This window comes from Monomorium pharaonis, chromosome 3 (assembly GCF_013373865.1).
Source record: "Monomorium pharaonis isolate MP-MQ-018 chromosome 3, ASM1337386v2, whole genome shotgun sequence".
NCBI lineage: Eukaryota > Metazoa > Arthropoda > Insecta > Hymenoptera > Formicidae > Monomorium > Monomorium pharaonis.
Window position 1 is genome coordinate 25,690,620 of NC_050469.1, and position 15,151 is coordinate 25,705,770.

Sequence of the window (15,151 nt, forward strand, 5' to 3'; positions counted from 1 at the left end):
TATACCAAAAAGCGTTTCTTTTGTCATCTAAAGCAAATTATTAAACATTATTTGCTTCAGAATCACTAATACAAACAAGTATTTAAAATATTAATCATCACCATTTTAATAGAGCAGTTTACGTTCCGAACAACAAGCGAGTAAATAAAGATGCCCGCAAATAAATCGAGCTACGTATTAGTTGTCATCGTAGCCAACAATACTGTTTATCTTACTGCTTAGAAAAAGTCTAAGTCAATTAGTAAGGCTCCTAAACGATGTATCTTGTATAAAGTATACTCATTGAAAAACGATTTTTTTATAGTGCAGATCAAAAAAGTGCTGGTGCAGAGTATTGTCCCTAGAATTCAGTCAACATGTTTCTTACGTCTATATATCGAGCGCTACGAGCATTCTATTCTACAAGCCTCTATGCTTAGGTACATTGTAACATTATATACGTATAACTTACGTATTTATACGATTTAATTATACCTGATGCACGTACGAATATTTCAGTTAGAATAGGGTAGGCTGAGCAAGTATACAACATTAAGTTTTTTGTTCTCCTAATTTTATCCTTTTTATCGAAAAATGACTCAATTGGCAATACAATTAATGAAAATATATGCAATATTATAATATTGAATTAAACTCAGTGTATATATTTCGTTCATTTAAAAAAATTTATAAATTTTATGAATACACAAAAAATCCGAGACACTTTCTTGTTGTACATAGAAAAATACTTTACTATGTACTAAAACAATAAATTAAAAAGGTTCCAAATACTCATAACAAAATCTATTAAAACCTATGCTCAACATAGCCTATGCTTAAATAATAAAAATAATAAATATAAGACATGCTTATTTAGACGGTTAATTTTTCGTTAGCTCAGCCTAGCTTTGAAGACTTCTTGCATACCGTACTTTTTTGCAAAATGAATACTGCGAAACAATAAGACCGACAGACGAAATTACGCCAATAATTGAGTTTAGACTGCGACGCTATTTCTTATCGTGTAGCGTTTGCAGTAAGATATACGGTGAAAATACACGCTACTATTCGTCATGGCAGTTCTTACATTTTCAATTCGTATGTACATCAGAATTCTCGTAATACTGGATCTGTCTCCAAGATTCACGCGCATAAATATGGATCACGGTGTTGAATCCAAAATTTATCACGTGTAATAAAAATGCACAGTATGCAACGATGTCGCTGTTACGTCTATGTTTAAACGTGCATTACTATATAGTTTTGCCTGGCACGCGTTCTTACAATGAACGTGATTATGTGTGTAACTGACTACGTTGCATTTACATCAATAAGCACATAGACATTTTCTTTGTTTCTTATGATATATTGTCTCTTTGTATGCGCATTATTTAAATAAAATATTCACGCGATAGTACACTAATGCATTTCATGCAATACGTGTACGATATTTTACCCGTAGGGGGTGTGCGCTTAACTCGTTCCTTTACAAAAATACAGTTTATCGATTATATGTATATATATATATATGTATATATATATAATGTGCTTTCTTCAGCACATCTACGTTTTTCTTCACCTTAATAGTACTAAATTATATAACTTTTGATATTAAGATATTAAGATATCTGTGTTAAACTGTGTGCATATCACAAGCCATCGAGAAGCATTCAGCTTCTCTTTTCAAATGTAAATGTGCGATATATCAACGGAAAAAGCTATTTCAAAAGAATACTTTATAATCCCCTTCTATATTTGTATGAGGATTGTTCGTAAATCACAGATTTCCTATGATTGCCATACAAATGCATGAGTCGTTTGAGGTGGAATAGCAGTGAAAGCCAAATTATCCGGATTTTAAAAAATGAAAAAGGTTTTCAAAAGTTATTTACTACGAAATACGATTGCTTTTTATCATATTTCTTATATTTTCCTTAAATGAAAAAGAAGATTATTATATTTCTATAATTGTAATAAGGAAAGTTTTCTTTTAATTATGGCTTATAAAAAAAGTATAATGGGCATTGTGCTTCCTAAGGTATGTACGACTCATTATTACTTACACCACCCAAATGACTCATATCATTGAATACCGTTAAACGCACACCCTATAGATAAAGGGTTTCAACCACTTGGTGGCTCCATACACGGCTGTCTTAAAGTCGGCAGCGATACAAAATATTTTTATCGCATCATATGCGTGGATTTTTGTTTTGTGCACAAATCCTCAAGTTTTTTCTTATTTCAGTAGGTACCAAAAGTACATACATCGGCATTTTTGATCCTCTCTTTTATAATATTCTTTTATTATTCTTTCTCTATTATAGTCTTTTCCTAGAAAATGGCTTGTTATTTGAACTTATGTGTACGCAATTATTCTCCATAGGTAGTTTCACTTATAAAGTAATATACCCTATATGTTTCCTATTATCTCACATTTCCTTGTTCAAGTGGCTTATCATAAAATCTTCTTACGAAAAATTGAAGGTGAAATTTCGTATTAATTTGGACGAGCTATGACTGAGAATTGCGACAGTAAATATCAGTATGTATGTTGATGATAAAATCCGGTTTTTCTACTATCATTTGTTCACAGTATGAGAAATAAATAGTTTTTCTGTTGTTAGTGGTAGACTTAATTGGATTATTCTTATTATTTGACGAAATTTGTGATGAGTTATTTATTGTCTAGCATCCTTTAGCTTAGCGAACGAGTCCGCAGTGATTTTTATCTGTGATTCCTATTTGTCTGTACTACTAATCTCAAACTATGAGAATCCATATTAATATTTAACTCTCTTTTCTTGATTCAAAGCTCACAAGGTGTGTACAAAATACTATCCTTTGATTGAGCGTACAGGAATCGCTGAGCATAGATTATCAAATCGGGAACTCATAATTGCTTTCAATTCCAGTATCTTCCTCTTCTAATGTATGTCAAGTAAGAAAATCCGCATTTACTTTATTCTACGTTTTCTTTTCATTTCCATTCGATTCGTTTTGATGTTGTTGATTTTAACATCGAATATTTTGTCAAACTCAGTGGCTTATGTTTTTCCATTACTTCTATCGTTATAATCAGAGTACTTAGACATTTCTTTTTGGATCCACGTCACGTATTTGGGTACGTTAGCGTAGACCCCGGGCAGTTTGGGGTGGGCGCATTTTATGCCCCAGCTGACAATTCCGCCGACGAACCATCTCTCCTCGTCTTCTTTATCTCGACACAACAAAGGTCCTCCGGAATCGCCCTGAAAAAAAACCGAATAAATTTAAACTGAATTAATATTAAATAAGCTTGAATGATAATGTATACTTTAGTTACATAATTTTATAAAACATATTAAAAATTGTATAATTCTCAATTCGCAATATATTTGTATAATCTATGGAGAATATACACAAGTGTTTTAATTGCTTAGTTTACTTGGCATGCATCTTTTCCTCCATCCTCATAGCCAGCACAGATCATTCCATCGGTGACGTTTAATTCTTTGTGTGCTAACCATGTGTTGCAGAGATGTCTAGGCAGAATAGGAACTACAACTTCGTTTACAGCTGGCTCATACTCAGAGGCTACAATAAAACCACTAGATAATAATTGAACTTAATTTTATGTACATTTAAGAAAAAAGGATTGCACTAATGAAAAAATCAAATCAAAGCTAAATCAAATCTATTATTTGTAATAATTAGATATTTAAATAGAATTTTACAAATTACTTATTTTTCATTCATGTTTTGAAAACTTCAATTATAGAAGGAACTTTTTATATACATGTTTTTTATGTCTCAATGATTGTTATTGTGTTGTATTAGAGTGTAATATTTTGTTACTGCTATTTATTTCCGTATTAATTTCTTTTTAATTATTAGATATTATTACAGATAGTATTAAACATATAATATTATTACAATATTATTTTTTTTAACTTTAATATCACAAGTAAACATTTGTGAAGCATTAATTATTTTTTTATATAAATAATACTTACAATCGGTATCGTTTTTCTTGCCCCATCCAATAACGGTACAATATGTATTGGGTGTAAGATTGGTGTCGGCAGTCGGTAAGCACACCGGCTTTAGATGTTCGTGATATTGAACTCGTCTGTCAAGCTACAATTTTGTAAGAAACAAGAGAGTTTTGAAATAACATACAAACTTGAAAAATAATAATTTTACAATATACGATAGTTATACGTTAAACGAAAGAATATTTCAACAGCAATAATGAAATACTTAATCGAACGTAAAAATGTATTTACTTGGAACAATGCGACATCGTTGTCGTGAGCAACACCGAGGTTGTAGTACGGGTGAGGTATAACTCTTTTCACCTTCAGTTTTTGACCGAAGTAAGAATGAGAAAGTCTTCGAGTAATGCCAAGCTGTATCGTCCAACCGGACACTTCTGAATGACTGAAATCATCAACGTACAGAAAAATCAATTCATATTTGAGATTCTCCGTGAGAGACTTTAAGTGTTGTTAATAAATATATAATGGATTTCTTTTTCTCCAACCTAACTATATAATAATTTACTTTTCAAATAATATACTTCAAGCGATTTTTTCCCTCGCATATAATTACATAAAATTTGTCAATAATTAAAAATGGCATTTTGTAATATCTGTCGCGCAAATCACTTACTTCCCAACGCAATGAGATGCGGTCAGCACCCATTGATCGGCAATAAGGACTCCGGCACAGTAGAAGATCTGTTCTGGGCCACCAAGAAGGGCTGCAAGAAACGGCCAATCACCAGGGGCTGACTCCACACCGCCCACTATTCGCTTTACCCTCACGTTTCCGGAGCGTCTGCGGCCGCAAGCTGCAGGAGAATCGATCATCACCCGTCGTAAAGAAACCCCGGGAGAACTTTAAAAAGTTTTTATTCAACGATTTTCTTATTCTATTCCCAATAATTTACCGTATTCCACGCAAGTAAGTTTGACCATGGGATAAGGCTCCCGATCCTTGATGCACGTTTGAAATTGCTTCAGCAAATTAGTACTTTTGTTATACTTGGTATTTTCTGTCACATTTCTTAAATCGTCAATCAGCAACTTATATCCTTTTGCAACTCTGAAAATGCAAATAGATCCATTGTTGTAACAATTTTTCATATGTCGCACTTTTTTATTCGAACAGATAACCGAATGTTATGATGTTGGATTGTAAAATTAATTCATATACATAAATTAATTATGTACATAAATGTCTCCGCGACCATATCAGTTTAAAATAAATGTTTAACAAATGTTTAATACACATACAAATGAGGTTCTCATAAAGTTGCCGTGACGTATAAAAATATTGATTTATTACAAACGACACGTTTAGATCATTATTTAACATTAATGTTTTGTATCCATCAATGTGTTAAAAGAGATAACTTACGTATATCCCAACATAGCGCAAACCTCTTGCGGCGATGTTGATTCCCAGTGTGAAGCACACGCTGGCATAAATTTACCCATTTCAGCATGATATACCTCCAGACGGCCCTCGCCGACATCCCCGTTTCTCTGGCTTAATTTCACTGGAAAACATGATGCAGTACGGAACTTGAAATCTGAGAGCCTAGACTTAATCTAGGAAAAATTAATCTACGTATCTTTTTAAATTTATTTACTTATTGTATTATTAATATCCTGATTTATTCATACATATTAATTGAGATAGCGATTAGTTAAATACGCGAGGACATTTCGAGAAAACAATAACAAAAATGTAAAGGAAGGAAATGTAGAAAAGGATCTTTATTTTATTTTAACCGAAATGATATATAACTTCTCTAATAATAGAACTTCTTTTTACAAAACTTTTATAGTATAAAAGAATATACAGTTTCTAATTGATAAAAAATACAGCTGTGTAAAATACGGATTTACTCACGGCAATATCGCTCATCTTGCCCCCAAGGACAATCCATGACCCCATCGCAAATATGTTTTGCTAACATGCATCTTCTTTCGCCGCAGTGTAATGAAGACTTTACAGAAATAGTAGTTTCACTCGAAGGTCCCGTCTTTAATTTACCATACTCCGGTCCCAATAACATGCTGGAATTGCAGTTTCCACATCCGATCTCATCACTGTGATCCGAACAGTCGAGATGACCATCACATCGCCAATCGAACGGAATGCACCTTGTGCCATCGCATTGAAAGCCACTGGTGCACACTGTATAAATGAATCGTATAGTAGAATAAAGATCATGTGCTTTCCAGCAATCGACGTAATGTAGTCTCTCTAAATATATACCAGAGTTTTCCAAACTTATTTGGATTGCGACCCATTTTTTTAGAACAGCAAACTTCTACGACCCATTTAGCTTTAGGGATTATGAAAAAGTGGAGAGAGAAAGGAGTATATTGATTATTTGTTCATACTACTTTTGTTCATTCCACTTTTTAATTTTTATCAAATATAATTTTATAAATATATTCTTGAATTTATTTCTTAAAATATATAAAGTATGAAGGTTTCAAAAATGCATTTATCATTTATTTCTGTTGATAATATTTTTTATGCTTCATTGACGTGTATTGTTTTCATAAACAAGGAGTTTACCAATGTCAATTTATTTCAAAATTTTATTTTAATTCCAACACTGAGAAAAATTTTTATCTGATATTCTATCTATGAAATAAATGATAATTATTATTCAATTAATTAATTTCAATAAGCATTAATCAAATTTTTAGTATATCAAATACATATATCAAATATGAAATAAATAGCTCAAATTAATTGGGTGAGATTTTAATCATAGATGAAACTTTAAATACTATTAACATTAAATTGGTAATAAATAACAACCGCAGTAACAATAGATATATTATTCAATTCCAAGAAAGGAACGTGAAAATGTAAATTAACAATATCCGAATTAGCAGACCGTGTCCAAAATTACGGAAGTATATTACATTCCGCAGAGATATTAACATTATCGACAATCTCTGTCGTAACATTCTATCTTTTGCAATATGTCTTCTCCATCGATGGACAGGATCGATCCTGCGCTTGCGGTTCGATACTTTCACACATATATGTGCGTCAAGCGCGATATGTACACATGCATCAAACGCGCGACTCAATAAAGCTGCTTGGCGCCGCAAATATATATATGGGCCGTCATACGATAGTTTAATATGGATTTTGCAATTAAGATTCCATCAGCGGTGACACATGCGATAGCTCGGGTACACAAAATCGCGATATAACACCGCATGTGCGAACACGTATGCGTACATACAGGGTGTCGCTGAATCGCTCTTTTGTAATTACAACGTGCACAGATGTGTTACCTTTAGTGTCTCAACTGTACACGTGATGCACTGGCTAACAGAAATAAGCTTCGACGAGAGTTTTCTACGAATATCGATGCCTTCGGGCCACGTTGTAATAATCTCAAGAATCTCAAGAGAATCGTTTGCGAAATTCCCAGTTTGCATATTTGATTCATTTTGCATATTTGAGAAATTTTATCCGAGATTAAACAAACGAAATTAATATTACAATCGTGAGAAGAAAATGCCATTTCTCAATCAAAGTAAATGTTTTGGCGCTTAATAAAATTTTAGTTTAATTATTAAATATAGATGTATTTTTAGTTCTATACGACTGCGCGTGCCGATACAAATTGGACTTGAAAAAATTAGCATTCTTAAATAAGCGCAATTAATACCGTTATTATAGTTGCTAACGGAATTACGTCGAAGAGAATTAATGAAACCAACAAATCAAATCGGAAGTTATCGTTGCCGAAGGCATGAAGCGGAAAGCTTCGAAAGAAAGATGAGTGTGTGGAAAGATAGAAAATCGGGGAACAATCGAAATCTTGAGAATGTGTTGAATTCATCCAATTGAGTGGACTTCGTAATTACAATGCAATTCAATCTTAATTAACCATGGATGCAGATAAATCTCTCTCTCTCTCTCTCTCTCTCTCTCTCTCTCTCTCTCTCTCTCTCTCTCTCTCTCTCTCTCTCTCTCTTTCTCTCTCTTTCTCTCTCTTTATCAACGGACGCGATCTACCAATCGCGAATTAAATTCACTACGAAACGAGGGACGAGTACTTCCGATCAATCCTGTCACCACGCCTGTCGCCGCGATTTACGTAATATTTGCTTTGGAAATTGCGGCGCGCGCGTGTACGATCGTTTAATTCTCTCTTCTCTCATCGCGCACGAATCATTCTATGAGGTTTTAAGCGCCGTTATCGCGCTCGTTATGAATATGACGTGCGCGTGACTATCTTTTAAATTCAGTGAATAGCGTTTTAAAAATATTTAGGATATATCCGCCGTAATCTAAATCCTTACACAGTGTCGTAATATTTTCAACAGACTGGAACTGCTTTGTAAAAATAGAGAAGATAATAGATTTATTTAAACACTCTTTATATCATATATAATTTGCTATTTAAATTACACTTAATCGCCATAAATAGCTGTTATTGCCATTATTTGACATAAAACAATTAGCTTTTTATATCGCTTATGCTATATGATACTGAATATTAAAATTACGTAATTTCTTTACACACACATTTCCATTATATGTTAAATTAATTAAAAAATAATGTAATAAAAAATATTTGAAATTAAATAATTTATTTATTATATTTAATATTAAATTGTCTATTTATCTTGATTTTTTGTTTCTAAGAGAGAGAAAGAAAGAGAGAGAGAATTTCTATCATATCAATATCAAAAATCATTGAAATGAGATTACATGTCTACACAAGTGAAAGTTTCGAAGAGCAGACCAGCCAATCGATCGGATTCTGGGAATTTAACGGGAAAAAGCCAAATGACAATAGGAAATAGAACATAAACGAGAAAGGAAAACAAAGAGAGAGAAATATCAAGCGTAAACAGAGTTCGAGATATCAAAGGAAGAATGAACAATGGACATCAAGTTAGTCACCAATTAGTTCCGTTTTGTGGGCGCATCCTATATTTAATGTCCGCGCGCGAATTGGCGTGGAACAAAAGGACAGAAAACTCATAAATAATATTACGCCCCACAATGTTTCGCATAAAGGCACACGATGCACAAAACCGTATTGTGCAACGGAATCTCAGTGTCACTGCATCATGATAAACGCCGCTTAATCTCGTTGGCATTTCGAACGAGATAAATTTCGTAAGAAGTTATCTGAACGTAAAATATTTATGTATTATTATTATTCTAAATCTGAAATAGTTTACTAATTACTAAAATAGTTTTTTAGTTATTTCTATTTTGTATCACTATCTTCATCTATTAAGAAGATAGTGATACAAAAATTACAAAAAAGCATGTAATTTTGATTTTAATTTTGATTTTAAGATATTAACAAGTTTTATTTCTGTCTCTGTTTTTTACATACTTAAAAATATTTTAGTTTTAAATAGTGTTTAGATTTAGAACACTATAAAATGTTTAAAGCTGTTAAAGAAGTCAGCTTTTAAATATCTTAGTGTTTTAAATGTAGATATTGTTTAAAATTAAAACATTTTTAAATATTTAATGAACAAAGACAGAAGTAAAACATTTTAATTTCTTAAAATTAAGCACTTTTGTTTTTAGTATATTTCTCTGCAAACCACAACATTCCGTAACGGCGAACAGCCGAGAACAATATATGAGCGCATTTTTCTCTACTACAGCAATGTTCAAGTGCTATTTTTTAAATCCATTAGATCAAAGAACATATTACATCAAAGAAAAATTTATTTTTCAGTACATAAATCCTCTAAATCATCCAACTATGCTATAAAGAGATTATTTTAATCCCATAATTATTAAATTCAAGATAATTCGAATATCTACTTCTATTTGTGATAAGCTTATTTCTAGTTTATCTCTCTGTCAATTGATTAAATAATATATTTATCTTTTTTGCGTGGCATAAATAAAAAAACTATAATAGATTAATTTAACAGAAAATTTAACTAAAACAAAAGTGAGACAAAAACGTCGTAAAATAAGTTATAGAGAAATAGTGCATGCTGGATCCCGAATTTACCTGGTTTCTCAGCCCTTCTTGCCGCTTCGATCACTTCATGATGCCCGATGCACTCGTCGGAATTCGGATTCTCCGGGAAAAGTTCACATTCCAAATAATCCGGGAGTGACAAACCAAAAACTTTGAGAAAGAAACCGCAACGCCTTTTAGTTTCTAAAATTGATTGAGAAAAAAATTGCCATTTGGTCAAGATTGGAATATCAAATAGTTTCTATTATTCAAGGTTAGTAAATAAACGGTTCAGCGGCGTGAAATCCAATATAAGAATTTTACCATACATTTACACGTCAAATAGTTGAATCGAACGCTATTAAGACCCAGGGTATTAACCAACATTATTATATCTACGCGGCTTACGGTTTGCAATTTACGGTTTGTCGAGCAATAACGATACACGTATTGATTCATATTCTATACAACTGATGAATTATATTACACAAAACTGTGAAAAAGATTTGAATATTGCGTTAACATAACGAGAGAACTAATATAATTAATGATAAAATGATAAAAGTGATAACAAATAATTTATACTTACGAAAGCAGAGACTGCGACAGGGACGTACGACACGACCTCGAGGGCCGCATTTCGGCACGAAAACGCTGCACAGGAATAGAGCAGCCAGTTCGTAACATCTGACGTCAACGACAGCATCGTAAAGCTCCAGCTCGTGCTGGGCTTCCCGCTGTCCGAAATTGCCCATGTAATTTGGAAACACAGTATAGTTGTACGGAACCTGAGAATTGAAATTGCGATTACATATCAAAAATTACATTGTCGGTACATGTCGCGTCTTTGTATATCAAACGTATATCAACGAAATATTTTCTAAAGAAAATTATCCAAAAAGTCAAGTAAAAAGATTAATATTTGAAGACATGACAATGTGAATTTTAGATTATAGTACAAACAGATAAATTTAAGATTATAGGTAATAGAGAAAAGTCGCTAATACCGACATAGGGTCTCCTGAAGCAACGCCCCTTAATTTTTCAGAAATTTATATTTTATTAACACTGATAAAAACGTGATTTACCTAGATAGAAAAAAAATGAAAAAAGTAAAAACTTATAGTTGATATATTTATGGCCTTTATATAAAATCAGCTAAAAACAATTTTTTTTATGCGAGAAAATTGTTTTTTTTTTTGCACATGTAAAAAATACAACATTAATTTATCTAAATTATCTATCTATGTATTAAATTAACTTAATCTTTACATATTGTCACATTACATGTTACATCTTGTGAAGTATAAGGTATTTGTACAAATCGATAAAGAAAATGATTTACATCGAAGTGTAAGATTTCTAAGAATCCCTATATTAACTTGTAAGTATTCTGTACAGTTGAATATAAAAGAAAGAAATAGAAATGTAATATTATATCAGTTCTGATGCTTATTTCACTTATTGACTCATTTCATTTCAATTGTTAGACTCATTTTTGCTTATGAAAAACTTATTAAATTTGAAATGATATAATAAAAACTGCTACTGCTGCAAAAGACACTTTTCAGAGTTTATATTTATATTTTCAAAGTTACATTTTTACGTTTTGTTTCAAGAAATATAATCCAAATAAAACAAAGACATATGTCGAACTTCCTCTACAAAAAAGATAATGAAAATTGAACGATAGGATAATAAAGTAGAATAATAAAATAAAAACTAACTGATATTCTTAAAATTTCATCTTGTGAGTGACTTCAAATTAATATAGGAAATTTTAAATGTAATAATTTTAATGTCAAATTCTTACATTAAAATTTCAAAATTGCTACCGTGACGATGAGATTTTCTTTTAAAATCTCTAATGACAACATCCTTCGTGATCTTCGTCGCTGCTCAATCTCGTTCATATTCAGCCACGTGCGTACTCGGGGGGAGAAAAAAAAATTAGGACGCACGGCTGCACAGTGAGTGCCTTATGAATTTTAAAACACACATTGTTCAAGTACGGGCCATTAGAATAGAGAAAAAAAAGAAGTGAGTGGAAGATGTATTCAGGTCCGCGGAAACGTCGAAATTACAACTGTCGACGGGTGGTTCTAATGCTCATGAGAACGTTTCGTTGCAGAAGGGAGAAAGTAACGTTGTCACTCTTATTCGTCGGTATTCCAGTGTTGAAGGCAAGTGGCACGGTTACGATGCTGCATACCGAAGCGAATTCCCGTGCGCCGCCCACGCGCGCACACATTCCGCGCACAAAATTATTTTAAATTCTTTAAAGGCGCCCAAGCCTCTACCGAGAAGAGCGTAATACATATCATAGTGAACAAGCGGTTTTCCGCGAAAGTCCCTAAAATGCGTTGAATGTTTCACGGACACGGATTCACATGCATTTCTCAGAATTAAAGAGCTCTCTTTCTCTTTATAATCCTACACTTTTAGCGATTGATCATTTTACATGAGATAATTGAGACTTTCGCGTCAACATTTTCCAGCTTTGATGTCGATTCGTGATCATAATAAACGTACGTTTGTAACTGGGATGCGATTGTGTTACCTTGTGCTGCTGACAGAAAGTCACGATGATAGGCAGACACACTCCAGGAGCCGGATTTCTATCCTCGACGATGAAATGCGTGCTTTCAGGTATTGGGATCACAGCGGTGTATATGGTTCTATTCTCCAATTTGAAGTCATTTTCAGGATATGCTGGTCAATGAAAGAATATGGACATTGATACGAAGACGACGTATTCATTAACGATTAATGCCGCGTAACGCAATAGCGATTTATTTTGATGCGTCGCCGATTGAATCACTGAGACATACATACATATAAATTAAATCATTTGTCATTTTGACTTGACAGATTTGTCGCATTCGAGTCAAGAAATATCAATATATCCTCCACGTTGAAAACAGTCACGTGCCGGATATCTAGCGGAACAGAAGGGGATGTGTACGTTGCGAACTTTTGTAATTATTAACGTGTCAACCGCAGACACGCGGCACTCGACACCACGATGCAACCTAGTGTTATTATATTATCCGGTTCGTACTTAATTTTAAATCAAGGATTAAAAAGGGTATAAAAATTTTGTTGGCATTCTAATACTTTTTTCCTCAACTTTTTAATAATGGAAATAATAACCGATTGGTAGAAATGTTGTAACATCAGCGTACATAATCTTTCGGTATATTATTACATATACGCGTACTATAATTTGTTATTATATTAGAGAAAGTAATATTGGGCAAAACTTTTACTTTTGCTAATGGCGTTTTATATTTTAAGAAAAATTTAGGGAAGTGTAAAGAATATAAAAATTCAAAACTTCAATTAATTACTGTAATTAAGTCATATTATTATGCGCGTTAATTATTACGTGCTATATTTCTTTCTTATAATCTCTCTTGTCAAATGCACAGCGAGAATATTATAATAGGAATCCGATCGATTCATTAATATCGGCATTTAGTAATGTAATGACAGTAACAAAGAGATAATATCAGTATTATATATGTATACCGAAAAATTATGTACGGGTGTGTTATATGAAAATTTTGGTTATATACCCGTATTTGATGTATTACCCGTAATACCGGTATAATGAAAGATTTCCAGTAGAACGATTTCATAAAAATAAAAGTACGCGCGATACGTAAATGCTGAAATTATTCCGGTATTCATCCCTTTTTGAATCATGCTAATACTGATATTGATATAATTTACCTACAGACTGCAAATTAAAACGTGCACGAGATATTTATTTGATATAAAAAGGAGAGAAATGTAAGATTTTAAAGAGAGCTGTATGACACGTGTCTTCCGTTAGTTACCGAGATAACGTTGACATTTGGAATCAAGTGGATTACAAGAACTCACGGCACTATTGATCTTTCGGCCTCGCGAAGCCCGTTGTTGCACATGCACACATATTAAAGCGTCCAGAGTGTTTAACAAGCGTGTTTATCCCGGTCAAATACCACGCGCGTCGTTATTTGCATCGCGATGTTTTTGAAATTTTACTTGCGTATTTATATCTTGCCAGAAAAACAACCGTACTTTTTAACGCTTCCATACATTTCGGCGGTATTCAAATCTTCGAGCCTTTAAGGCCCTCGACAACATCAGTTTGAAGAACATTTCAATTAGAATTAAATTAAGATAAATGCTTCACTCACTTTTGAAGTATGCGGCTAAACCGCCGGCGATGGCCAAGAGAGCAATGGCATTAAGCAGAACCTGCACAAATCTGAAACGTAGTCTTCCCGTTGTCACGTAGTGGCTGCCAGTCATATCTCTGATTATCTGAGCACATCAAGAAATTCAAAATATATGCCATCACGTTACATCGAATAAAATATGGCAAAAAATATGTAATAGCTAATAGCTATATATAGTATTAATGAAAACTAGACATTTAGATCTAAGGCCAAGTTACCAGACCCATCCCAGTGTTATGTACCTTTATGTACTGCTCAATCTCTTTTTTTTTTTAACTAATATTGAAGCCTGATCTCCAGGTCTAACATAACTCACATCTAACATAGGTTTCTTTGAGTTTAACATAGTCCTAAGTGTTTAGATTTCTTATATGTATGCGATCCTAGTTCCTTAGATCTTAAACAGCTTTATTCTTTTGGATCCCTTTAATGCAACACTTTTGAAAAATATTTGTAGGATAAAAAATATGACAGTCGAGACTGAACTCATAATTATTGATTATAACTCAACCGTTTTTTATTAAGCCACGCGTCATCATAATATTTAAGTATCTTCATATAAAATTTAAATTTAATTTTATGATGTCAGGAACACATCAAGAGCGTCTCACTTTTTTTTTATCTCTCCGCTTGTGCTGGCAAAAGTGATGTTACATTTAAGCGCTTACTTTATGGTGCAAGGAGTTGTTGTTCCCGGCGTGCATCCTAACGATGGTCTGCAAACTGGCCGGCGTGCTCGAAGACTTCGTTATCGGCCTGCCAGATGAATTATCAGGCTCCGACACCAAGGCTCTGTCTAGAAGACGTTAAAGATTGTTTATCGATTTCTCTTTGTCGTCAATTTGACAATAAGTTGCGACTGTCTTCTAAGATAGAAAATTTTACAAATTGAGAAGAAAAGCGTTGAGGTGTTTTACAGATGAATTTCGCGATAGGAAACTTTTTACTTTCTGTTCCTCTCGGATAAACT

At 33.0% G+C, this 15,151-nt stretch overlaps 1 protein-coding gene and 1 long non-coding RNA gene across 4 annotated transcripts in view; one reads left to right on the forward strand and one right to left on the reverse strand.

Moving 5' to 3' along the window:
* The window catches only part of LOC114255327, a 190,696-nt gene that overhangs the window by 147,605 nt on the left and 27,940 nt on the right, over positions 1–15,151 (forward strand). The window lies entirely within an intron of this gene.
* LOC105837206 overlaps positions 567–15,151 on the reverse strand; it is a 38,731-nt gene continuing 24,146 nt past the window's right edge. For 2 of the 3 annotated variants that reach the window (XM_012681786.3, XM_012681784.3), the window contains exons 8-20: positions 14,850–14,977; positions 14,140–14,266; positions 12,513–12,664; positions 10,542–10,740; positions 10,004–10,156; positions 5,881–6,168; positions 5,383–5,524; positions 4,913–5,067; positions 4,633–4,813; positions 4,248–4,401; positions 3,975–4,098; positions 3,407–3,555; positions 1,348–3,230 (exon numbers count right to left, since the gene is read on the reverse strand). In XM_012681786.3, the coding sequence (XP_012537240.2) occupies positions 3,027–3,230; positions 3,407–3,555; positions 3,975–4,098; positions 4,248–4,401; positions 4,633–4,813; positions 4,913–5,067; positions 5,383–5,524; positions 5,881–6,168; positions 10,004–10,156; positions 10,542–10,740; positions 12,513–12,664; positions 14,140–14,266; positions 14,850–14,977 (2,156 nt within the window). In that variant the 3' untranslated portion in view covers positions 1,348–3,026. Of the gene's footprint in view, positions 3,231–3,406; positions 3,556–3,974; positions 4,099–4,247; positions 4,402–4,632; positions 4,814–4,912; positions 5,068–5,382; positions 5,525–5,880; positions 6,169–10,003; positions 10,157–10,541; positions 10,741–12,512; positions 12,665–14,139; positions 14,267–14,849; positions 14,978–15,151 lie in introns of all 3 variants that reach the window. The other variant, XM_036283726.1, reaches the window with a different exon arrangement.